The sequence below is a fragment of the Hippopotamus amphibius genome, chromosome 9 (assembly GCF_030028045.1).
Source record: "Hippopotamus amphibius kiboko isolate mHipAmp2 chromosome 9, mHipAmp2.hap2, whole genome shotgun sequence".
Lineage (NCBI taxonomy): Eukaryota > Metazoa > Chordata > Mammalia > Artiodactyla > Hippopotamidae > Hippopotamus > Hippopotamus amphibius.
In genome coordinates, this window is record NC_080194.1 from 123,877,947 (window position 1) to 123,902,788 (window position 24,842).

The window sequence follows — 24,842 nt, forward strand, 5'->3', positions numbered from 1 at the left end:
AGCATCGGAACCGATGGTGGATGCACCATTCAGCTGAGCTGCTGTAGGGAGCCGGGCTGAGGACAGGCGCTGCCAAGGGCCCTGGGAGTCCTCGCCCACCAGCCCCATGAGCTGCAGCTCCGAGGCCTGGCCGGGTGCAGACAGGACGAAGCTGAGCAAGTGAGACCCGGCCTTTGGGGCTGGGGGCCGTCACGTGCCTTGTGGCCCCTCTGCCTCTGGGGCAGAGACAGTGTCAGAAGTGTGCACATGGACGGCGAGTGCTCCTGGCATCCCTTCTTCCAGGTCCCCCAGAGCTGCTCACTGCCTGCCCTGCCCTCTGGAGCAGAGGGGGTGGCACAGTGGCAGCCAAGAGCAGACAATGGGAACGGGTGGGGGGGGGAGCAGGTTGTGACTGTGTCCTTCCCTCCCTTAAAACGTCCCAGCACAGGGCTCCTGTGGCCTCGACGGTGGATCCCGGGCAGAGGAAGGGCACTTCGCCTGCACACCCCTCCCTGGCCTCGCTGACACTGGCTTCATTGCTGAGGCCCAGCTGGGTGTTCTCTCTAATCTGAATCAACGATGATCATGTGATTTTTATTTCCGCCCCCGGGGGAAGGGTGGAGTCTTCCAGAAGGTTCTGCCTTGGACATTCATAATGAGTGCAGAGGCCTTGCCCTGCCCCTCCCTCATTGCCTCCTCATCACTGCAGTGTCCAGCCCAGTGTTGAAGGGATTGTAGTGTTTTGTCTCATTACACACAAATAAATAGACTTTAATTGGTTACATCCTGTCTTTGCAGGGCTGCAGTTGGCCCTGCCCCTGTGGACCCGCCCCATGGCTGAGGGCGGCCCAGGAACTGCTTATCCCCTGGCACGTGCCAAGGATGGTTTCCAGCTCAAAGGGCAATTGTTTCTTATGGTCATAATTGTAACTTACTTTGCCAAGGAATGCAGCCCCGGAAGAGGTTCTAGAGCTGGAGACAGTATAGTCAGTGGTCAGACAGGGGCCCTGCCCAGCACACCCCACCACAGGAGCCCTTAAGGCAGGGTGCCAGTGGGTCCCAGCCCCTGGCTGGGCCAAGCCTGGGGCCAGGTCCTTCCACCAACTTCTTGGAGCCTCTGGCCACAGTGGGGGCAGGGGGTTGTGTCTGTCACCCCATTAGACAAATGAGGAACACTGGTTCAGGGGCTGGAAGTTGCCCAAGAGCCACAGGGCTATGAGTGGTGGGTCTGAGTCCTGCCCAGGTCTGGGCCTTTCCAACGCGCGGGTGCCCTGCTCGCTGAGGGCTGGGCCTGCCCCAGGTGGCTCTTTCTGCAGGACAGGGCCTGAGGCTGGTGGCCTGGACTAGGAGCTCCCATCACCCAGGGTCACACCCACACGTACAACAACTTGAAAAGCACTCAGGGACCAAAGTCTCCAGAATCTGCTTTATAGGATACAGGGGCAGGGAAGGGGCCTGACGGAGCCTTCCCCTGTGTCTGGAAGGAACCCAGCTGTCCTGGTGTCCAGAATGTCCTTGACATGATCACATGTGGTCTGACGAGCCTTGAGAGGGTGGTCAGCCCTTGTCCAAGCTGGGCTGCTAGGACAGGACGTCAACCCGATGGTGAGGGTCACTGAAGCAACCCCAGGTTGTCCCATCCTGTCCCCACAGGCTGAAGCCCAGTGAGCAGGGGGTCTTGGCCGGAGTGATTCTGCCCCCCAGGGATATCAGACTGTCTGGAGGCATTTGTGGTTGCCCCACTGGGCAGCTGGGAGGGAGCTGCTGGAATCTAGTGAGTGGAGGGTGGGGACACTGCTAAACATGCTGCAGCATCCAGGACAGGCCCCCAAACAAAGAACGGCGTGGCCCCCGGGCTGGGAGTAAGACCTGGTACAGAGGAGCACGTGCCTGGGTACCTGGAGGTGAGCTCGGCTGGGAGAAGGGCTGTACCCATTCTGCCTGGAGGATCAGGGCAGCCAGGGGTCCCTAGGGAGGGTAAACTCAACCAAGGCCTCGGTGAGGGGCAGCAGGGGGTCAGGGCCAACATTTCTGCCCAGGTTGGGAACGTGCTCTCCTCCCGACACCCTCCCTAAACGCGGCCTAACTTTCTGTCCTCTGCCCTCTCCATCCAGAACGCCAAGCCCTGCTCTTAGGCCTGCTGAGACCCTGCCCACCCAGGAAGGCGTCCCAGAGTCCCACCCAGAGGAGGACAGCTCCCCCCTCAACTAAGGGTGGGAGAACCTCGGACTCCCCCAGGATCAACATGGAACTCTGCTCTCAGAACACAGGTGCCGAGGGGCCTTTTCTCTGGCTGAATTGGCCTGATGACAGACAGACCCAGGGACAGAAGGTGCAGGCCTTGGCTTTTATGGAAATTAGACCTGCGGGCTCCCTGGCTGGCCTCTCCTGGGAGCCCAACTCTCCGTTCCGCCCGGCCTCCCAGGTGCAAGTGGCTGACTTGAGTTGGAGCAGGCTGCAAAGGCACGCCCAGGCTTCTTTTCTCTCTGTCCCTCCCACAGGACCTCCTCCTCCCTCTACCCTCGAGCTTTCCCGAGGACTCTGGTGCTGGGCAGTTGCCCAGGCATCTCAGTGTGGGGGTGCTACTGGTGGGGGCTGAGTCCTCCCTGCCGTCCGGACGTGTCTCCTCCTGGGCCGTCCTTTCTCCTCCTGTCCCGAGCTGGGAGAACCAGCCCTGGCACTCAGATCCTTATGGCCTCTCCAGAGCCCCAGAGCGAGTTCTCTTACACAAGGGACATGTGGACTTCTCTGAGGCCCCCCAGGATCTCTTAGTCCTGAGCCCCAAGCCTTCAGGGGGACTGGGCTGGGAGGGGGCACCCTTGGCTGGGTCCATGCTGGAACTGGAAGCTGAGGAGAGGGTGGAGGGGAGAGAGGAGTCACTCAGAAGGACCTGGGGGAGGCTGCCAGCCCATCCTGTGACCCCCCCCCCAACGCCCCGAACCTGGCATCCTTCAAAATCGGAGGGGAGGGGTAAGTTCTCCTTAAAGAAAACTTGGGAGGGGAGAAGGAAGAGGGAAACATGTTTCAAACTGGAAGGACCCTTCTCTAACCCAAACCCCTCATTTTACAAATGGGGAAACTGAGGCCCAGCCAGTGGGGAAGAGCAGTCTGAAGCCCCTCATATAGAGCTGGGACGGGTACCCAGGCAGTTTGGGAGTGGAGAGGGGCCACCTGGGTCCATCTGAGTGCCCAGCCCAACCCTGCCCTGAGTCCCCCTCCTGTCCCCAGCCCTGCATCCCCTGGACAGGCGCTCACCTGTATTTCCCAGGCTCTCCCTGGGCAGTTGAGCTTCCAGAAGGGCTGAGCAGTGGCTGTTACCTGGACCCAAAGCCCTCTGTGGTAAGTCCAAGGGCCATACCATGCCCTCAGGCTGTGGGAGGCAGCCCCCAGCCGTGAGCCGGCCCAGCCAATGGCTCTCACACTGGCCAGCAGGCTGCATGTGGCCCGGCAGGTAGAGAGCCAGGCCTCGGAGGTGGCGCAGCCGGAAGTTCTTAGGCTTGCTTCCCTGGGCACTGGGGCACTGCTGCTGCTGGGCCCCCAGCCCCCCCTCGTAGATGTTGGGTGGCGTGTCGGGGTGACTGGTGTGTCCTCGGGCCCAGCTCACTGCGTCTGTGGAGGGGAGAGCAGGAGGGTGGTGGCCGCTGGCCACAGTGTCTGTGAGGGGAAAATGTAGTCACATGCTCATGTGATGGGCTCCACCCCTGGCCTGTGGAGCCTCAGCTTACCTGTCTGTCAGATGGGCCTAATCCCTTGCCTCCCACCTCCCTCACCCAGGAAAGCATTGCTTCTCCCTCCCAACCAACAGGGAGGGCTGAGAAGCCTGAGTCTTGGCACCAAGATCTCTTTCAGGACTTAAGGCTTTTTCTGCCACCCCTTTTTGCCCCCTACCCTAGAAAGAGCATTCCGGTGCCCAGGGTCCCATGGCCTGCACCGGTGGCCATTCCCCTCTCCCAAGCATGCATGCCCCTGAGGCCACCCTGATGGCTTTGGGCCCAGGTCTGGACAGGAGGGCATCTCTCCTCTTGCCACTCCTCCCCGCAGCCCGGCACCTTCTCTTATGCGCAGCTCAGAGAATGCACAGACCAAGGCTTCCATGGAGGGCCAGTGTGGTGGGGGAGGAGCTGCTGGGCCTCCTGTGCAGCAGCGCTCAGCTCTCCCCTGCCTAGGGGATGGGTCTGCAGGTCTCCCTTGGCAACCAGCTCTATGATGTCACAGGGAAGACTACCAGGTTTCCTGGACCCCTGAGTTTGGGAGATGATGATGCCCAGGGCAGGGGCAGGGTGAGAGGAGGGCAAGGGAAGGGGAACCTTAGGGGAGGTCCCTGGTCCCGCTGGCTTGGGACAGGCACACAAAACACTCAGCTCTTGCAAGCTGGGGAGTCACTCCCTGGGGTGACCTCTCAGGATATCAGTTTCCTCATCCGTGGATGAAAAATGGAGGTTCAGGGATGCAGACCTGATGAGATCTGGGTCAGTGCTTTGAGCATGCTGAGAAGGTGGTACTGGGTGCCTAGGCAGTTCCCTTAGTTTTTCTGTCCATTTTCCCATAAGTAGATGATGGGGTATTGTGTGGATTACACCAAGTGTAAGAAGGATTTGGAGGAACCAGAGCTCTCATGTAAATGTAAAATTGTACCACCAATTTGGGAAACAGTTTCTTAAAAAGTTAAACTTTCAGTTCTCTCTATTCACAGATGACATGATCTTATATAGAGAAAAAAATTAATTCACAATAAAAAAAACTATTTGAGCTAATAAAAGTATCAAAGCTAATAAGGTTCAGCAAAGTCTCAGGATACAAGATCAATGCACAAAATTTCTATACGTTAGCAAAGAACAAAAAGAATAAAACAGGAATAAAATTAACCATGGAGGTGCAAGACAACACTGAAAACTAGAAAACATTGCTGGGGAAAAAAAAAAAACTTAAATAAATGGAAAAAGATCCTGTTCATGGATTGAAGACTTAATGTTAAGACAACAGTCTTCCCCAAAATGATCTGTAGATTCAATGCCATTCTTATCAAAATCTCAATAGCCTTGTAGGCAGAAACAGGAAAACTGATCCTAAACTTCATGTAGAATCACAAGGGAGTCCAGAAACCAAAAGCAATCTTAAAAAAAAGTTTGAAGACTCAGATTTCCGATTTCAAAACTTCTTACATACAATGCTACAGTAACCATAACAGCGTGGAACTGGCATAAGGCTAGACGTCTAGACCAATGGAATAGAATAGAGAGCCCAGAATAAATTGATACATACATCTCTGGACAATTTATTTTCAACAAGATTGCCAAGACTGTTCCATAAGGGAAATAGTAATCTCTTCAACAGATGGTGCTGGGACAACTGGATATTCAGAAGATATGTGTGAAGAATGAAGCTGGACCCCTACCTCAAACCACATGCAAAAATTAACTCAAAGAAAACTCTTTGAAGAAGTCGTCTTCGCCATGAATTTGGTAGTGGATTCTTAGCTATAACAATAACAGCACAAGCAACAAAAGAAAAAAATAGGTAAATTGGACTTAATAAAAACTGAGAACTTTTGTGCTGCAAAAGACTGTCAAGAAGTGAAAAGACAGCCTGCAGAATGAGAAAATATTTGCAAATCATATATCTGATTATCTGTTACTTATAAACAAAAAGACAAACAACCCAGTTTGAAAATAGGCGAAGAACTTGAAAGATATTTCCTGAGAGAAGATATACAAGTGGTCAACAAGCACATGAAAAGATGTTCAACGTCTTTAGTCATTAGGGAAATGCAAATTTAAACCACAGTGAGACACTGCTTAACACACATGAGGATGGCTATAATTAAAACAAACAAACAAACCAAACAAAAACCCCCACAGAAGACGACAGGTGTTCATGAAGATGTGCAGTGGAAATGTAAAGTGGTGCAGCCACTATGGGGAACAGCTTGGCAGTTCCTCAACGGATTAAACATAGAATTACCATATGACCTAGCAATTTCACTCCTAGACATATACCCAAAAGAGTTGAAAAGAGATATTTAAATAAATACTTGTACACAAATATTCATAGTAGCATTATTCATGGTAACCAAAAAGTGGAAACAACCCAAATGCTCATCAACTAATAGATGGGTAAACAAATTGTGGTCTGCCATACAAGGCAATATTATTCAGCTATAAAAAAGGAATGAAGTACTGATATTGATGAACCTCAGAAACATAATGCTGAGTAATAGAAACCAGATGCAAAATGCCACATATTTTATGATTCGGTTTATATGAAATATTCAGGATAAATAAATCCAAAGTGACAGAAAGCAGGTTAGTGATTACTTGGGGTTGTGGGGAAGGAGAAATGGGGAGAGACTGTTTAACTGGTGCGACCTTTTTTTGGGGGGTGATTAAAATATTTTGGAACTAAATAGAGATGGTGGTTTTACAACATTTCAAACGTATAATGTTACTGAATTGTACACTTAAAAGGGTAAATTTTATGTATATTTTACCACAATAAAAATAACTGACCAGCACTACTTAAAACTATCAAGGTCATTAAAACAAGGAAAGCTCGAGAAACTGTCACAGTCTAGAACAGGGGTCCCCAACCCCCGGGCTGAGGACCAGCGGTCTGCAGCCTGTTAGGAGGCAGGCCACACAGCAGGAGGTGAGTGGCGGGTAAGTGAGTGAAGCTTCATCTGCTGCTCCCCATCACTCACATTACCACCTGAACCATCCCCCCGACCCCTACCCCGTCCATGGAAAAATTGTCCTCCACGAAACTGATTCCTGGTGCCAAAAGGTTGGGGACCGCTGGTCTAGAGAAACCTAAGAAGACATGACAACTAAATGTAATGGTGTGTCCTGAATCAAATCATGGAACAGGAAAAGGACAGTAGGTTCGAAATTAGGAAATCTGGACTTGAGTTAATAATAATGTATCAATGTTAGCTCGTCAGGTAGATGCACCATACTAATGTGAGATGTTAACAGTGGCAGGGGTGAGGGAGAGATGGAATATACAGGAACTCTGTACTATCCTTGAAACTCCTTTGAAAATCTAAAACTATTCAAAAATCAAAAGTTTATTTTGATTATAAAAAAAAGTTAAATATTCACTTGCCTTATGACTTTGTGTCATCCCTAGGCATTTAGTCAAGAGAAAAGAAAGCATATACACCTGTATAAGATTTCTACATGAATATTCATACCAGCTTTATTTGTACTAGCCTCGACCTGGAAATGCCCAGTAACAGGTGACGTGTAAATATACTGTGGTGTATCCATACGATGGATATACAATTCAGCAGTAAAAAGGGATGCATTACTGATACAGGCTACAACATGGGCGAGTCTCAGAATAATTATGCCAAGTAAAAGATGCCAGACAAAAAGGAGCATATGTTGTATGATCCCATTTATATAAAACTCTAGAAACACACAAGTGCCTGGGGTAGAGGGAGTGGCAGGAGGGAGACATTACAAAGGGATGGGACACAGGAAAACAGGAGTGGCGGATGTGTTCTCTGTCTTGATTGTGGGGATGGTTTTTGCTTGTATATACTTGTCAAAACTTATTAAGTTGCATACTTTATATATGTGCACTTTGTCTTAAAAAGCTATTAAAAACTGTAAAAACTGAGGGAGGAGGCTCGGTGTTCCCTCCATGCCCTGCCAGCTACAGTGGATGTCAAGTGCTGTCCACCGCAAACTGCCTGTCACAACCTCCACTGTGTGTGTCAGGCATCACAGTCTCCACTGTGACATGGAAGAATCTGAGTCACCCAGAAGTTGAGTAAATTCCCAAGGTCACACAAGTGATTGCGTTAGGGACAGTGCTGGCCGCCTGTGCACACCAGTTTGCCCCAAATTACAGCAGATCTGGTGGACTTCAGGCAGCCTATTGTGCCAGCTCTGAACTGGGCATCAAGCCAGCACAGTGCATGGCAGGAGGGCGGGGGACATGGTCTTTCCTCAAAGACCTTTTGCTTCACTGGAGTGAGGCAGTGTACTCTCACTCACTCATTCAATCAGGGATAAGTATATATGTTCTGAGGGCCTACGTAGTGCCAAATACTATTTTAGACTTGGGGAGGGAGTTGAGTAGGACAGAGAAGGTATCTGTTTCCATGGCGTTTACATGTCCAGATCAGAGACACAGAAGAGAAACAAGGAAGATGTTTCAGGATCGTACCATGAAGAAAATAAAACAAGATGATGTGACAGGGAGGGGCTGGGAAGGGTCTGCTTTGGTGTAGATGGTCCAAGAGGCCACTTCACAAAGATCTAAAGAAGTTGGAAAGAGCACTCCAGGCAGAGGGAACTGCTAGTGCAAAGACCAGAAGGCAGGAAGAAGATGGGTGTGTTCAACAGAAAGCTGGGGAGGGGAGTCGGAGGGAAGGGAGCCAGGGGACCAGAGGAGGCACAGAGCAGATGCAGCTCAGAGGACTGAGTTTTCTTTGAACAGTGATGGGAAGACATTGGATAGTTTTGCTTTTTAAAACTTTTTTGTTTTTAGTCATGTTGCTGAGATACGACTTGATTTGATTTGATTTGATTTGATTGCCACGTGGCTTGCAGGATCTTATTTCCCATCTAGGGATGGAACCCGGGCCATGGCAGTGAAAGTGCTGAGTCCTAACCACTGGACCACCAGGGAATTCCCAAGAGAGAGAATTTTAGATGTGGTAAAATTCACCCTTTTTAGTGCACAGATCTATGAGTTTTGACAAACAACTACTGCCATGTAATTACCACCACAATCAAGATGTAGAACAGTTTCATCACCCCCCAAATTATTTTGCACCCGACTCCTCCTGGCCACCACTGATTTGTTTTCTGTCTCTGTATTTTCATCTTATGCAGATTGTCATATAAATGGAATCATAGAGTACAAAGCCTTTTGGTCTGGCTTCTTCCACTTAGTGTCAGGCATCGTTGTCCTTGTGTATTTCAGCAGTTTGCTGCTTTTTTAAAATTGCTGAATGGTAATCCATTGTGTGAATATACCACAATGTGTTTATCCACTCATAAGTTGAGGGGCACTTGAGTGGTTCCCAGTTTGGGGCAGTTATAATAAAGCTGCTCTCAACATTTGTGTATAGGTTTTTGTGTGAACATAAGTTTTTATTTCTCTTGGGCAAGTACCTGGGGGAGGGATTGCTGAGCTGTGTGTTAAGTGTATGTTTAACTTTATTAAGGAACTACCAACCGTTTTTCCAAAGTGGATGTACAGTTTCATATTCTCACCAATGGTGTGTAAGGCTCCACATCCTTTCAAGCCCTTGGCACTGTCAGGGTTTCTGTGGTTGTTTGTTGTTTTAGCTATTCTAATCATTGCCTAGTGATATCTTGTGGTTTAATATGCATTTCTCTAATGACTAATAATCTTGAGCACCTCTTCCTTTGCTTATTATTTGTAATGAAATAAAATTCATATTTTAAGGCAAGACGACAGAATTTAAACATAACTTTTCTGCCCATTTGGGCCTCCTCCCTTCCCTGTAGTATGCATTGTGTATCTGCATTCTGCATTAACCAGACCTCCCAACAGCAGAAATACCTGCTCAACCATAAAGATCAATTTTCCTTCTTCTGATGCCAGTTATGTAACTCCTTAAAAGATAACATTCCTTTCTCAATCCTGTAAGGGGTCACGATGCAGATATCTTTGGTGAACTTTGTGTGCAATGCCAATATAACATTTCCTTTAAAGACAGCGATTGGTGCAGAACGGACTGGGTCAGATGATCTAGGGAAGATTCTGGGCCACGCCTAATGGAAGTTCTTAGTTTAAATATTTGCTTAGGACCTTATTAATGTTACTTGTAGTCTATTTTGCAAGATTATTGTTTCTTGTATTACAGAATGTGTGACTGAGCCTCTGATAAAAATAATGATGACTAGGCTACCTGAAATGATTAATCAAATGTACAATTCTATAACATCGAAAAAAAATTTTGTTTTCTTTTTTTGGCCATGCTGCTTGGTGGCTTGCAGGACCTTAATTCCCTGACCAGGGACTGAACCTGGGCCCTTGGCAGTGAAGCATGGAGTCTTAACCTCTGGACTATCAGGATTAATGACTTTAATAGTGTAACTCTAGATATGGGAGACAAGCAACAAGAGAGAACCATTTCCTGGACCATGACAGACTAGAAAGACAGGCAAGGTGGTCCAGAGGCTTTTGGCTACTGTTAAACAGTCCAGTAATAGCACATTGAGTGGCCTATCAAAGAAAGCCTTGCTTGACCTGGGTATGAGCATTCCTGGCACCATGGGACAAACTGGTCATGAAATGCCTCCCAAACCTTGGTCGAAATTAAGACCGAAAGGGAGGAGATTGCAAAACAAGGATTGTTGCCCCCCCATCCAGTTCTACAAGAATTGAGTCATTAGCCACTATAGTCACTGACCTACAACACACACCCTGAAAGAAATTCAGGGCCAAGATCAGGATGAGGCATTTCGTGCTCTGGGAAAACTGGCAGAACTAGCCCTCAGATAGTTAGATATTTCCAGGAAAAAATTTTATGAACTCAGTTTCTTGCATCTTCCCATGCTTAGAAAAGGAACAACATTAACTAAGATATCTGTTCCTCATGAATAGCAGTAACCTTCTACCAAGATGTATGCTTGACTGTACCTACCCCTTAGTCAAAATCACCACATACTAGCCTTCCCCACTTTCCTCTTTGGAACTTTTTTGGTTGGGCTGTGCAGTATGCAGGATCTTAGTTCCTGCGCTAGGGATGGAACCCACACCCTGTGCAGTGGAAGCTTGGAGGCTTAACCACTGGCCCACCAGGGAAGCTCCTCTGTCTACTTTTTTAATTGGCTGGTTTTCTTCACTGAGTTTCGAGAGTTTGTTACGTATTTTGGATAGAAGGCTTTTTATCAGATGTGTTTTGTGAATATATTTTTCTAGACTGGATTATCCTCAATTTTTTAGAAAGTGTCTTGAGCAGTTTTAAATTTGGTGAAGTCCAATTTATCAAAATACATTTTTTTAAGGGTGATACTTTTGGTGTATCTAAGAACTCTTGTTTCACCCAGTCACAAAGCTTTCCCCTCAAGTTTTCTTCTGGAAAAGTTATATTGCGTTGGCCAAAAAGTTCGTCCTGGTTTTTTTCCCCGTAAGATATTAAGGAACTTTTTGGCCAACCCAATAGTTTTTAAGTTTTACTCTTAGGTAAAGGTGGAGGTTCATTTATTTGCATTTCCAATTGTTCCAAAACCATTTGTTGAAAGATTATTCTTTCTTCACTAAAGGTGTTTATCACCTTTGTCCTAATGACCATATATGTGTAAATCGATTTCGGAACTCTGTGCGATCCGTGCATTTATGTGTCTTCCTTCGCCAAAACCAAGGCAGGGGCAGAGGGCGTCCCACGGGTTGGTAGTCCCTCTTCTTCACCCATCCTTCTGGGCTCAGCTCACTTCATTTCCCCAGCCCTGCCTGGCGGCTGTCCCCAACCTTGGCAGCCCTGTAGAGAAGACTACCAAGTGAGGACACAGCTGATCCGGCCACAGTTGGGCGCAATCCTCCCTCTCCCTCCACCAGGCGCACCAACAAGCTCCAGCCTCCGGAATTCACGGTTGCCAGGACAACCGCCGGCGTGCGAAGACCCAGGCCGCCTTCCGGCCTGTCGTGAAGACCAAGCCGGCTGCGCATGTGCAGATCGCTGCCTTGCCTGCTCTCACTGCAGCGGTCAGCCACTGCTTGGGTCTCGGAGTCTGTACCCTCAAGCGCTTCACGCTGCAGGCGCTTCTTGCGGGTTTCTGACGCGACCACGGCCAGCCATTTTACACATGCCTGAGAGAAGCGTGCTGGGCACAGGACCCGGGCAGGAGACCCGGTTTCGTGACATTATGTACATTCTTTCCAGAGGAGTTTAGGAGGAAATGAGAAGTATTAGGTAGAGTGCCTCGCATAGTGTCAGGCACTTAGGTGCTCAGAACGTGTCAGCCTGTGCCAGATGTCTGCAAAGAGTGTGAAGGGGACCTCGCCGCCAGGCGGGGGCCGGAACCGGACCTCACGCTCGCTCCCTCAGCGTCGCAGGACGCCCCCTGTCGGCCGCCCGTTCTCCGGCGCGCATGGAGCATGCGCACGCGGCCCCGCCATTTCGCCTCCAGTCTAGTTTGGCCCCGGCCGCGCGCCGTTGAGGGCTCCGTGTGTTGCCATAGAAACCCATGAGCGCTGATGGGCAAGCGGCAGAGACTGGGATCCTGGGGAGCAGAGCGCGATGTCTTTCCGCGACCTCCGCAGTAAGGCATCCCTGCCCCATGTGACCTGCGGTCCTCCCGAGACTCGGGGCTCCGCCCTGCCGGGTCCCCTGTTCGAGCCCCGCCCAGGCTCCCGCGTCGGAGCTCCCTCCCGGGGCTCTGGGGCGCCCATGGCTCTCGCCGCCCGCCAGGTTGCGCTCCCCAGCCCTGTCTCATAACACTTTTGAGATCATGGGAGGTTGTGTATGTGGCTAGTGCGGCTAAGGAACCGAAGCTTTAATTTTATCTAATTTTAATTGACTTATCGCTACTGTATTGGAGAATGCAGAGGCCGTTTTTGAGTTGGGTAGGCTTAGAGCTCCGAGAAACGAACAGCAAAACCGAGGAGGGGGCTGGTGAATAATAATTGAGGCTAACATTTTTCGAGTATTTATAATCTGCCAGATAGTTTACTGTTCTGTGTGTCTTCATTTCATTTACTACTCTAAACAACCGTGCTTCTGTGTTTAGAGAAGAGGAAATTTGCAGAGAGAGAGGTCAGGTAACTCGGTCAGGGGACACAGGTGGTAAGAGCTGGGGCTCAGTGTGAAATCAGGTTGTCTAACCTCCAAAGCCTGCAATCCTTTCTAAAGGGGCTGGTGAGGAGGAGGGAACCCAAGTGTCTTTGCTCGGAGGGTAGGGAAGTGGAAGGATGGCAGTAAAAGAATTAGTTACTGCTACTTTGGGGGACACCTCTTACACACCATTTTACATTCAATATCTTATTTTAGTCCTCACTTTAACAGTGAGGTGGTGCGTACAGTTCCTGGATGAAATTCTTTGAGGCAGCGAGGTAAAATAGCTTGCTTTAGGTCATACAGCTAGAACTGGGTGGAAACAGGGACCAAAAAAAGTAGGACTGTGCAAATCAGTCTCTTGCCTTTTATATGCTATCATTTACTGATTGTGAAGCAGTTCAGCCAACTGACTCCACCTGCATAGGTGTAGCAGGTGATTGCCAATTTGGTGTGATCTGAGGCCCTTTTAAGGCCAATTTTCTAACGACTACTGGTGCCTGAAATTTCCCCATTAAAGGTTACTTCTTTCAGCTGTAAATTGCTCTTTTTCTATAATGTAAATGTATAGGAAGAGGCATCACATTCTGTTGATGCCTGCTAGCTCTATTGTGTGAATCTGTGCCCCCTGGGATTTGGAGGTTCTTGGTGACCTTATGTTGTAGACACAAGTTTCTCCTCCCTCGGAGTTGAGGGAGGCCAGCCTTCTGCTAGGGGGCATTGAATGGAGTTGTGTTGGGAAAAGTGTACAGGAAGGGGATTTCTGAACATTTTGAGTTTAAATGAATGCTGTACATTATGCAATTCATGGTAAAAATCTTACTCAGATTGTGAATTGCTTATTTGTGAATATCATTGGGACATCTTGAATATCCACCTTCAAGAAGAGTGAAGACAGACATTACTTAGCCAGAAGCACACTGAATATAGGTCTTGGTACATCATGGGAACTGAAAAGATGTTTTATTTCCAAGTCTTGCTTAAAACTTAGTGACTGCAGCCTCTGGTATCAACAAGTATTAGTATTACTGTTTCTTAGTCTGTTTCATAATACATCTAAATATTGCTTTACAGTTCATTTTCTTGAAGATTTCTCTAAATACAATGCAACTAATGTTTAAATTTTGTGTTACTAAGGTCCTATATGCTCACTGAAAAAAAAAAAAAGTAAACTCAGAAATAACACAGAGACATGAACTTCACCCTACCACCATCACCCCTCCCCAAAACAAAACATGGTTAACATTTAAAAATATTTTTCTTCATGACATTTTATAAGGCCAGGTATTTCTCATTTTGAGTGATAAAGAGAAAGATATCCAAGAAATAAATGAGGTATCCAAGAGAGAAATTAAATTCACAGCCAATCCCTAAACCCCATTTCAATGTACAGTTTCTACTTCTCCGATTGAACTTAAATAAATGTTTTTCAGTGAGCAGGTTAGGTATTTTAACTTTTATCTCTTTTTTTCTTTCCCTCTTAGTTGAAAAATAGTCCGTGAAAGTGACAGTAGGTTGGGAGTAAGAAGACAAAGCAAAGAAAGTGTCTGTTAATAAGTAGCTGCTGTTTGATGGGGAACTGACTACATTGTGTTCTACCTTGGACAGATTTTACAGAGATGATGCGAGCCTTGGGATACCCTCGACATATTTCTATGGAAAATTTCCGCACACCAAATTTTGGACTTGTGTCTGAAGTGCTTCTCTGGCTTGTGAAAAGGTTAGAACTGCACTTTACTGACGTCTAAGAATGAACATGAGATGTTATTCATTAGCCACCTAGAAAAAGGATACTTTTGTGAAGCAAAAAGTTCAATAAAATTTGACAGACTCAGTTGTAACCTGTTAAAAATCAGTTGAGTTTAAAGATCACTATGGGAGAAGGGAGAGTTGAGTTTAATGAATGCAGCGGTAAAAGGAGAATAGGAAGCCACAGAAGGGTGCTGGTCCACGCTCCTCTTCATCGCCTCACCTTCATTGGGGAGTGACAGGACCTCCTCACACATTCTGCTGAGTACTTGGCTTGGAAATAATTTAGCTTTAATTTTGTATGAAAAATCTAATATGGTTCAAGGTTGGCAAACTTTTTTGCTAAGGAGATGGTCAATATTTTAGGCATTGTAGTCTGCATAAGATCTCTGTCATGTATTCTTCCTTATCTTTTATTTTTTATAATCCTTTAAAAATGTAAAAACCCTTCTTAGTTTGCGGGCTGTACAGGAAGAGGCCAAGGGCTGCAGTCTGCTGACCCTGGTGTATCATCGATAACTCAAAGAAAGGAGCTCTGGCAGCTCTGCTGGGTCAAGGGCAGCAGAGCCACCAGCCAGAGTAATAATTCTGATTTTTTTTTTTTAAGGACTTTTATTGAGATATAATTGACATACAATAAACTGTATATATTTAAAGTGTACAATTTGATTTTTTTTAGTTCTGATTATTTTAATTAAGCTTTGCAGTCTGAAATAGATTTAATTTTGTAAGCTGAGCCCCAGATTTGATCTTTGAAATTTGCTAAACCTATTTTTAGGTGAGGATTTGTTCCATTGGATGTTTGGTATTTTGTGTTGCTTTTGAAACTTTTCTTACTCTTACTGCCTTAGCTGGGGACTCAGAGAGCTTCCTGTTATAGATCCACTGTCCTCTCAGTTGCTTTACTTTCTCTTTTGTGGACTTTCTACTTAATTAACTTGTGTCCTCTCTCTCTCTCTCTCTCTCTCTCTCTCTCTCTCTCTCTCTCTCTCTCTCTCTCTGCAATAGGTACGAACCTCAGACTGACATCCCTTCTGATGTTGAGACTGAACAAGACCGAGTTTTCTTCATTAAGGCAATTGCCCAGTTCATGGTTAGTTCACAGTTTTTCAATGGAGTTGTAAAATTAAATGCATTAGAGGGAGATGAAGCCTTGTTAGATCTTCTTTCAGATTTCTAAACACACTCCATTACCAGATTTCTCTGGAGCCATTTTATCAACAAAGTTTTCTGGGTTTTTGTTTTTAATTCAGTATTTGTTAAGAATTTTAGAGTCCTGTGAGATGTGAGTGGGCACAATGTACGGGCTAATTGTCTTGGTGGGGCAGCGAGAGAGAAGTATTAGCCATATCGTCCTTGATGAGAAAGGTCATCAGCACCATGAAGCCCAGTGACTATTGGTCCCCACAGTCAGGCTGTGTTAGTCAACAGGACCATTTACATTTCAGGACAGCTAGGCATGGACCCTGCAAGTGGAGAGCTTGTGCCAGGAGGGGTGGCAGAAGAGGCTAAACAGCCTCTTCAAACATGGCTGAAATTCTGAAAGCAGTAGGCTGTGAGTTCACGAATGTGGTAAAAACAACTGTTTTGCTGGCTGACGTAAATGACTTCAGTACTGTCAGTGACATCTACAAACAGTATTTCCAGAGTAGTTTTCTTGTGAGAGCTGTTTGCCAGATTGCTGCTTTGACCAAAGGAGGCCATGTTGAGATTGAAGCAGTAGCTGTCCAAGGACCTCTCATGACAGCATCACTTTAAGTGGGCCCCAGTGTTATTTAATCTGGAATTTTAATAATGTTTTTAAATTAACTTCTTAATTTTTACATTCTTTGTTGGAAAGTATAAGGTTGACTGAAATATCTGAAGTTATTATGGAAATACCATAGAATAAGAGGGACTGAACATGAAGATTAATGATAAGTCTAGTTATTAATGTCAATAAATTACACTTACATAACACTCGTATTACTGGATGTGGGAAAAGAGACACGCATTACATAGTTACTCAGATAAGTAAAAGTAAAGGGAAATAACATACAGGAAAGATGTTACTGTTCCTGAGAAATAATGAAGAGCATACCTAGTTCAATTAAACCCTATTATTTTAATGATGTGAAATATTTCTCATGTCAGATATATGATTCTGCTTTTACTTGAGTAACATTAAAGTATTTAAGTATTCAAACCTAGTAGAGCTAAAGGAGAAGAAACTGGAGCAAAATTTTATATAGATAATATTTTTCTAACGGAAATAAAATAGCATGCAGATTTTAAAAAAAAGAATTTTATTTACTTATTTTTGAATAGGTAATATATTTTATGGTTCAAAAATTTTTTTTTAGATCATGAAACAATGTAGAGTAGAATGACTTTCTAATTCTGTCTGCCATCAGCTCAGTTCCATTCCCAGTGATCATTATTCTTAATATCTTTCAGAATTTCTTTAGGCATATTTAAGCAGAGTATATATTCTTTTTTCTTCCTGTTACACAATTGGTGGCATACTATGTACCGCCGTTTAGCATCTTGTCTTCGTGTAACAGTACATTTTGGAGAACTTTTCAAATACAGGTAGAATTTTTTTATTCTCTTTTATACCTGAGTAGTATTGCTTTTATGTTTATACTATAACTTACGTAGTTTATTCAGGTAGGCATTTAGGTTGTTGGTGACTTTTGTTCTTAGAAACAATGCTGTAACAACCTGTACACATCATTTTGTTTGTGAATAGCATAGGTCCTTGGGATTGGAATTGCTTGGTCAAAAGGTATGTGCATTTGTAATTTTGTTGTCATTTGCCAAATTGCTCTCCATCAAGATTGAATCAGTCAACATGCCCACTCACAATATATGAGTGACTTGAAAGTTTGACTCTTAAAAGGATTTGGTTACATCTCAATTGTTGGCAGAGACATTTTCAAATGACCTACATGGGATTTGGTTTAGATTTTACATGGAAAGGGTCTTAAACTTTTTTTTTTTTTGTCTGAAAATAGGCCACCAAGGCCCATATAAAACTCAATACTAAGAAGCTTTATCAAGCAGATGGGTATGCAGTGAAAGAACTATTAAAGATCACCTCTGTCCTTTACAATGCTATGAAGACCAAAGGGATGGAGGGCTCTAAAATAGGAGAGGAAGATATCAGCAAATTCAAGTTTGATCTTAGCTTGAAGGTAAGGACAATGCAAGGCTTGTAGTGAGGGGTGGAATGTTTATTTCTCAAAGTCTGAAATGCAGTGTATCAATTCAGCACCACTTCTTTCCTTACTCCTTGACTGAGGGCCATTTGTCAGTTTTGTGCTCTTCAGCATTTGGATCAAAGCAGAAGGGACAATAAATTCAACTTTTTATTGAAAGCCTGCCATCTGCCAGGCACTGGGGATATGGCATGAACAACAAGCACAGGAATCTTCTGTTCCTGGGGTTCAGCTGGGGGAGCCAGACTGTAAACTGCAGAGCAGGAGTGGCAGGTCATATGGGCTGCATGTCAGTAAAGCGGGGAAGGGGCAGGGGTGCTGGGGGCTAGGACAGCCTCAGAGATTGGGTGATGGTTTCAGCAGAGATCTGAGGGAGGGAATGGGCAGGCCATTCAGTGGAAGGTGAGCTGTGAGTGTCTGAGGAAACACAGGGAGGCCGTGTGATGAGAGCTGGGAGGAGAGGCAGCCCCAGGCCCGTGGTCCCTGGAAAGCCACCATCAAGACTTTGAATTTGACTGTGAGGTGGAAAATCGTTGAGTTTTGAGCAGAGAAGTGCATAATTTGAAACTTCATGTTAAAAGGATCACTCTGGCTGCTGGATTGAGTCAGACTGAAGGGGGAGGAGAGGTGGAAGCAGAGACCTGTTAGAAAGCAGGAGGTGAAGGTGCCTTTGAGGGGAGTGGCTGTCAGGTGCTCAGCTGAGCTTAGGGAGAGAGTGAGCTTCCAGGTGTCAGAGGACTCAATTAAAGCAACAAGCCAAGTATGAAAGCTATGTCTGGAATCACCAGCTGCAGTGGTGTAAGCAAGGGGCTAACGCCAGAGGAAGTGTCAACTCCCTGTTTCATAAAACTGCTCTGACAGTTTTAATGCCCCCTGAGGTGTGGGAAGAGGTGTTTGCCCCACCTTCCCCAATAAGGGGGTCTCAGCAGAGGCACCGACGAGGACCCCGGCCCAAGGCCTCGGATAAAGACATCTAGGAATGCTGGTCTTTATAAGAACATCATGGGCCAGAGGGCCTGCGTCCTTGACTGCAACTCTTTTCAGAGCCTGCAGGGCCCTGGTGTTGGGGACAGCTTTCCCCAGGAGGCCTGCTAGGTAAAGCCTCTGGGATTGCCTGTGGTCAGGCCATACACAGGAGCCAGACTCCTCACTGGGAATGACCAGAGGTTAGAGCATATTTTGAAGGTAGATCTTATGGAGTGGATGTAGGTTGGAAGAAAACTGCATAAGGAAAGTTGTGAAGCAGCTCTGTCTAGTAGTGCTTTCTGTACTGGTGCACATGTTCTGCGTCTCTGCCACGTGGTGTGGTAGCCACTAGCCACATGTCACCAGCACAACCGAGGAACTGAGTTTTAAGTTTAATTTTGACTGGTTTAACGTTGAAAATGGCCACAGGTGACTGATGGGCACGATATTAGATATCACGGCTCTATAAAGTTTTGGGTGTGAGTTCCTGCAAGGATGAAGTTGCCGTCTACTGAAGTGGAGAAGAGTTTGGAAGGAGCAGGTCTAGCAGGAAAGATGAGTTTGGTTCGGGACATGTTAGGTTTACAGCGTCCATGAGATGCCCCAGTGGAGATGTCGAGCCTCAGCTCATAGCTTTAACAACAGTATCAAAGCTGAGAGTTTGGGGGGAGTGTGCATGGAAGAGAGGTTGGGGGGGTGGGGCTCTGCTGAACCCCAGTGCTGAGAAGTGGGGTAGGTGAGAGGACTCCCGCAGAGGAAGCTGGGAACTTGCTGCTGGTGAGGAAGCAGCTGTTGGAGCTCGAGCTATGGGAGCTGCGGAAATGGGAAGGAAGTCATCAGCTGTGAATGAGAGAGAGCTGTTTCAGGTGGTTTGAAAGCGAAAGAAGATGGAAGTTCATTGTTTAGGGGAGAGGGAGAGGGAGCAGAGCTGGGAAATGTTTGGGCTCTTTGGAAATTTAAAATATTCATGGAAGAGGGTGTGACGTGCAGCTCCTAAGAAAGAAACTGCCCAGGGCCAGATGCTCAGTCATCATCATCCTCACAGCAGTGCCTTGTGGGAGTGGTGCTGTTGTAGAGCCTTCATGCCCATGAACCCATTTGAGCCTCTCAGCAGCCAAGTGAAGTATGGCCTAAAGGCAGAGAATGAGGGGACAGGGAGAGTTAAACACAGGGCATCAGGGTTCTGCAGAAGGAATGTGTCCCTCAAGTTGCCCTTCCTTTGCTCACCCCACCTCTGCTGGGGTCCCTTATTATAGGAAGCGTGTGAGCCATCAGGCCCCCGACACCTCCTGGTTGCAGAGTACATTTGTCCTGACATTTGGGTTTTTAGAGAGAACCCGGTGGCCTTGAATTGGTCTAATTTGTGCTTAGATCAGTGTTTGCTAAACTGGTGTTTTGGGAGCTCTCTTCTCCAGGATGTAAATATGTGTCGTGTAGAAAATGGTTCTGTAGTCAACCAAGTCAAGTATCCCCCTGGAGATGGGGACTTATGTGAACAGATTGATTCTTTCTGAATGCCTGTTAAAAACCTGTCACTGAAGTTTCTGTTTTTGATACTTTCCTTCCAGATTGCAGATTTGAAAGCAGCCAGGCAGCTTGCTTCTGAAATCACTTCCAAGGGAGCATCTCTGTATGACTTGCTGGGCAAGGAGGTGGAGTTGAGGGTAAGCAGTATTCAGATAACTTAATTATCCTTAGCTAAGCAGATTTCCAAGGTTTCTTTTCCAATTCTGTTTTTCCCTAGTCTTTTAGTTTTATTAAACCTGTACCTGATTAAATGAGATACTGTGTGGGAAAGTAATATACATACAGTGTTTGCTGCTGTTCTGCTTCTGGTGGGATGTGGTCTCTTTCTGATGCCTTTGGTATTAGTTCAAGAGTGGCAAACGTGCCTGTTGCTGAAACTTTCCTCCTCGTGTCCGTGGCAGACTTCAGTGGTCATGCTGCTCTCCCCCGGTGCCGTTAGCCTGGGCATTCTTCCCAACAAAATGCTCTTCTGAGCCTGTGGTTGCCAAATATTGTTGCCCACTGGAATCACCTGGGGATCTTTTTTTTTTTTTTAATTTTTTTTTTTTTTTTACAATAAACTACATATATTTGGGGTGTACAATTGGGTATCCCAATCTCCCAATTCATCCCCCCCCCAACCCTCCCAGTTTTCCCCACTTGGTGTCCATATGTTTGTTCTCTACATCTGTGCTTCTATTTCTGCCTTGCAAACTGGTTGATTTCTACCATTTTTCTATAGTCCACATATGTGTGTTAATATACGATATTTGTTTTTCTCTTTCTGACTCACTTCACTCTGTATGACAGTCTCTAGGTCCATCTATGTCTCTACAAATGTCCCAGTTTCATTGCTTTTTACAGCTGAGTAATATTCCATTGTATGTATGTACCACATCTTCTTTATCCATTCATCTGTTGATGGACATTTAGGTTGCTCACCTGTAGATCTTTTACAAACTACCGATGTCTGGCTTCCATGCTGATGTCATTGGTATGGAATGTGACTTGAGCATCAGGAGTTTTAAGTCTCCTGGGTAATTCCAACATACAGCAGAGTTTGGGGAACCAGTCGTTAATCTAGGTGGTCACTACCAATCAGTTGAAGTTAAGGTTGAAACTTATTTGCACTCCTTATTCTAGCCCATGCCAGTCAAGGAGGGTGCTCTGTCCACTGTGTTTAAGGAGCTGCTGAAGAGTGGGTTCCTAAAATGCCCTTGGAGCTCCTACAGAGCTTTTAAATCACCCGATGTCCAGGCCGTCCTCCATACCAGTGGATCTCAGTGTCTGAGGATGAGAGCCAGGTTTCTAAAGATCTCTAGGTGATTCCAATGTGCAGCAGAGTTTGGGACCTACTGGTTGAAGAAGAAATGGAGTATTGTTTAATTCTTAGCTGTGAGGATTTATGGCATTTGAAGCATACATGCTCATATCTAATGTTTTTGAATTAAATGCATTTAGCTCATTCCATTCCCATCAGGTGTATCACCCATGACTGCGCTCTCACTGCTTTGCTTGTGTTCTGGTATTGCTGCTACGGTGTAATGGTATTTTTCATTTCTGCCCTGGGAGCAGACTGAAAGTGGAGGCTTGGTGCCAGCTTACCATCCCTGCTCTTGATAGATTGCTGCCTGGTGAAGTGTAGTTGGCAGAACAAACCTGCCATTAGCCTGACAGCTAATTTAGATAAGCAGTGAGGCAGCTTCAGGCTGTCCATGTTTTCTGTTTATAGTGTAGCAGTACATGTGTGTCTACATGTGTTTCTCACAGACCCAGAGACAGGAGCTGGTCACTTGCTATTTGCCAGCAGAACACTGGCTTCATTGTGAGGCTTCACCAGGATTCCCTGGGGGCTCTTTTAGTGCCATCTTGTAATGAAGCTATCAGAGGCTGAACTGTTGCTGTGGAAACCATGAGACCCTGAATGTAGGACTTCTCAAATTCTGTATACAGTCATGATCTGAGGAGGATCCCCTGTCCAGTGTACGTTTTTCATACACTCAGCAAATATTCATTGAGGACCTTGAGTAAGTCACAGTCCCTGCCCTCAGTAATCCCCCCCATGGGAGAGGTAAGGTGCACTGTGGAATAAAGGAAGCACAAGACAGGGTCTGGTAAAATGCTCCAGGAGCCCCACAGCTGCATCCACATTAGAGCCACACGTCTTGGAAATTTCCACACTGATGTGATGGGCACAGATGCCTCCCTTGGTGACTAATGGTTAGCGCTGGCGGGGGCCAGGGCTGAGCTGACTCTTCTCATTAGCTACAGCTGTCAATAATAGGCAGCTAAGAGGGCCGTGATCACAAATAGGATTGTACAGGCTGGGCTTCCTAGGTGGCGCAGTGGTTGAGAATCCGCCTGCCAATGGAGGGGACACGGGTTGGAGCTCTGCTCCAGGAAGATCCCACATGCCGCGGAGCAACTAAGCCCGTGTGCCACAACTATTGAGCCTGCACTTTAGAGCCCGTGAGCCACAACTGTTGAGCCCATGTACTGCAACTACTGAAGCCCACGCGCCTAGAGCCCGTGCTCTGAAACAAGAGAAGCTACGGCAATAAGGAGCCCGCGCATCACAACGAAGAGTAGCCCCCACTCACTGCAATTAAAAAGAAAGCCTGTGTGCCGCAAAAAAGACCCAACACAGCCAATACAATAAAGGAATAAATTAATTAATTTTAAAAAAAAGATTGTACAGGCTGGTGAGGGTCCAGACAGCTAGTTGAGCTGCACTTGGTTTGGGGTCACCTGAATGGAATGCAGATAAAGACACAAATTTGGGAGAAAAGATTCTGGCTGGTGCGTTCAGATTCCAGTGGTATTAGGTTGCAGGGGGCCTGTAGCTGGAGAGGAGAGCCATGAGCACTGAGAGAGGCCAGGCTGGCTGGAGAATCACAGAAGACACTTGGAGGAGGTGATGGTGGGAGTGTGTTTGCATCAGGGACCTACATAGTAATGAAGCTTTTGAGAACTGGTCCATATCTAGAGCTGGGAATTCATCTTGAGAATTCCTCTTCTGAAAAAAATACATAGTTTTGTTTCATTGTTTCCCGTAGGAACTGAGAACAGAAGCAGTTGCCAGACCTCTGGAAATAAATGAGACTGAAAAAGTGATGAGAATTGCAATAAAAGATATTTTGGTAAGATTACTTTGCTTTTATTTAATGTTTTTGTTTTGCCTGGGACTGAAAAATAGTTCTTGTCTCTACAAGACAGAACAAGCCAGGCCTCATAACAGGACGGGTTAGGGGGGAGGTGAAAAATTTAGAGCACATTCTAGAATAGCTAGGTGACTCACTGCTATTTTCTCCCCATTACAAATATGAACAATTTCTCATGTTACTAAAATTTTGTCAGTTTTATTAATTTAATAATTCTGTTAAATTCTGTAGTAACTTTAGTAAATACTTTATGGACTCTTCACATTTTATTTAACCAGTTCCTCGCTGCTGGGCATTTAAATGATTTCCAGGTTTTCATAACTTTAAATAGCACTGTATAAATAGAATGACCATTATCCTTTACTGCTCACCCACGATTAGTTGTTATTTGCTCATCTAAATCATTCATTCGGAAGGCAGTTAGTGAGGGGGACTCAGAGCTCAGACTACTTGGGTTTAAATCCCTCTGTGTGATTTTAGGCAAGTTACTTAACCTCTCTGTGCCCCACTTTCCTCATCTATAAAATGGGAGGAATGGCAGTGCCAACCACATAGGGTCCTTGTGAGCATTCACTATGACAGTGCGTGTCATACATATAGTCTCTGGCATGTAGTAGGTGTTCGGTCATTATTAGAGATTCTTTTTATTCAGTAGGCACAGACAGGGAGGTTTATGAAAATTGGGAGTAGTTAAAACAAGAATTTGCTGAGAGTTGTACAAAATTCTAAGATTGATAGGTTTCTATAGTATTCTTGTCATAAAACAGTAATACTCCCTGGTCAGCCCAGCACAGAGAGCCAGAGCCTCAGCAGGGTGAGAAGTGCAGGGCAGCTGGAATGGGAGATGCTTACATACAGGTAGGTTGATCAAATAAATGAATATATTAAAGATAAGGGAAGCCAGGGTCCTCACTGATGGAGAAGGGAGTTACAGATATGAAAAGGGAGAAAGTGAGAATGAACCCTGAAATAGGAGGTGTTGGTTAAATACATGCATTTCAATAGATAGATATAGGAGTAAATTTTGTTGTGTATGTACGTGTAGCCATATGTATGGCAAATATTTATGTATATACACACACACACTCACATACACATTCATACATTCCTTAGCTCTGAGCATACCTCGTGCCCAGATCTTGGCTTCTAAATGCCATCCTCCACTAAAAGGAAGGAGGGCTCTTGGGGAGAGATGGCTGATTCCAGAGCTGGGACCAGAAAGTGCAAGATCTTCCTGTGCCAGAAAGCAAGGAAGTGCTCAAGGGATGTCAGAAGGACACAGAAGCCAGCTTGAGTGGGCTTCCCCTGGCCACACCAGGGACAGGTTAAGCATCAGAATAAATGATTTATAGTGATGAATTATAGACCATTGAATGAAATGGGAGAGCATGAATTTTCACTGATATAAAAAATAAATGAATACATTGAAAACTGATGAAGAGCAGATTTTTCACATAGTTTCAACGTAGTTCCCTATAAAATACTTATTAATTACAAAGAGGAAAAGAGTAACGTCATATGAGA

The 24,842-nt window shown here is 45.9% G+C and overlaps 2 protein-coding genes and 1 pseudogene across 16 annotated transcripts in view; 2 read left to right on the forward strand and 1 right to left on the reverse strand.

Annotated features, from left to right (window-relative positions):
* The first annotated feature begins 145 nt into the window (after positions 1 to 145).
* Positions 146 to 24,842, forward strand: part of CLUAP1 (clusterin associated protein 1) — a 92,774-nt gene continuing 68,077 nt past the window's right edge. For 9 of the 15 annotated variants that reach the window (XR_009055335.1, XM_057747294.1, XM_057747295.1 and 6 more), the window contains exons 1-7: positions 146 to 253; positions 2,094 to 2,249; positions 14,345 to 14,456; positions 15,494 to 15,578; positions 17,482 to 17,661; positions 20,220 to 20,315; positions 23,214 to 23,297. Coding sequence is in view for 14 of the 15 variants with exons in the window: in XM_057747294.1 (XP_057603277.1) it covers positions 247 to 253; positions 2,094 to 2,249; positions 14,345 to 14,456; positions 15,494 to 15,578; positions 17,482 to 17,661; positions 20,220 to 20,315; positions 23,214 to 23,297 (720 nt within the window). In the remaining variant the exon portion in view is untranslated. The other 6 variants (XM_057747300.1, XM_057747304.1, XM_057747306.1 and 3 more) reach the window with 4 other exon arrangements.
* Positions 2,669 to 4,074, reverse strand: C9H16orf90 (chromosome 9 C16orf90 homolog). The gene is made up of 3 exons (XM_057748036.1): positions 4,029 to 4,074; positions 3,235 to 3,633; positions 2,669 to 2,826 (listed from the first exon to the last, which is right to left on the reverse strand). The coding sequence occupies exons 1-3, from the start codon at positions 4,072 to 4,074 to the stop codon at positions 2,669 to 2,671; spliced, it is 603 nt and encodes a 200-aa protein (XP_057604019.1).
* LOC130860174 (2-iminobutanoate/2-iminopropanoate deaminase-like) lies at positions 15,598 to 16,243 on the forward strand (annotated as a pseudogene).

What these genes read in the sequence shown, in the direction of transcription:
- C9H16orf90 (XM_057748036.1), bottom strand. Translation starts at nt 4,074, where the DNA reads ATGGAAGCCTTGGTCTGTGCATTCTCTGAGCTGCGCATAAGAGAAG. An exon ending in TGAGCTGCGCATAAGAGAAG is followed by an intron (nt 3,634 to 4,028) that starts GTGCCGGGCTGC and finishes TTCCCCTCACAG; the next exon opens with ACACTGTGGCCAGCGGCCAC. An exon ending in GGAGAGCCTGGGAAATACAG is followed by an intron (nt 2,827 to 3,234) that starts GTGAGCGCCTGT and finishes CCCTCTCCTCAG; the next exon opens with CTTCCAGTTCCAGCATGGAC.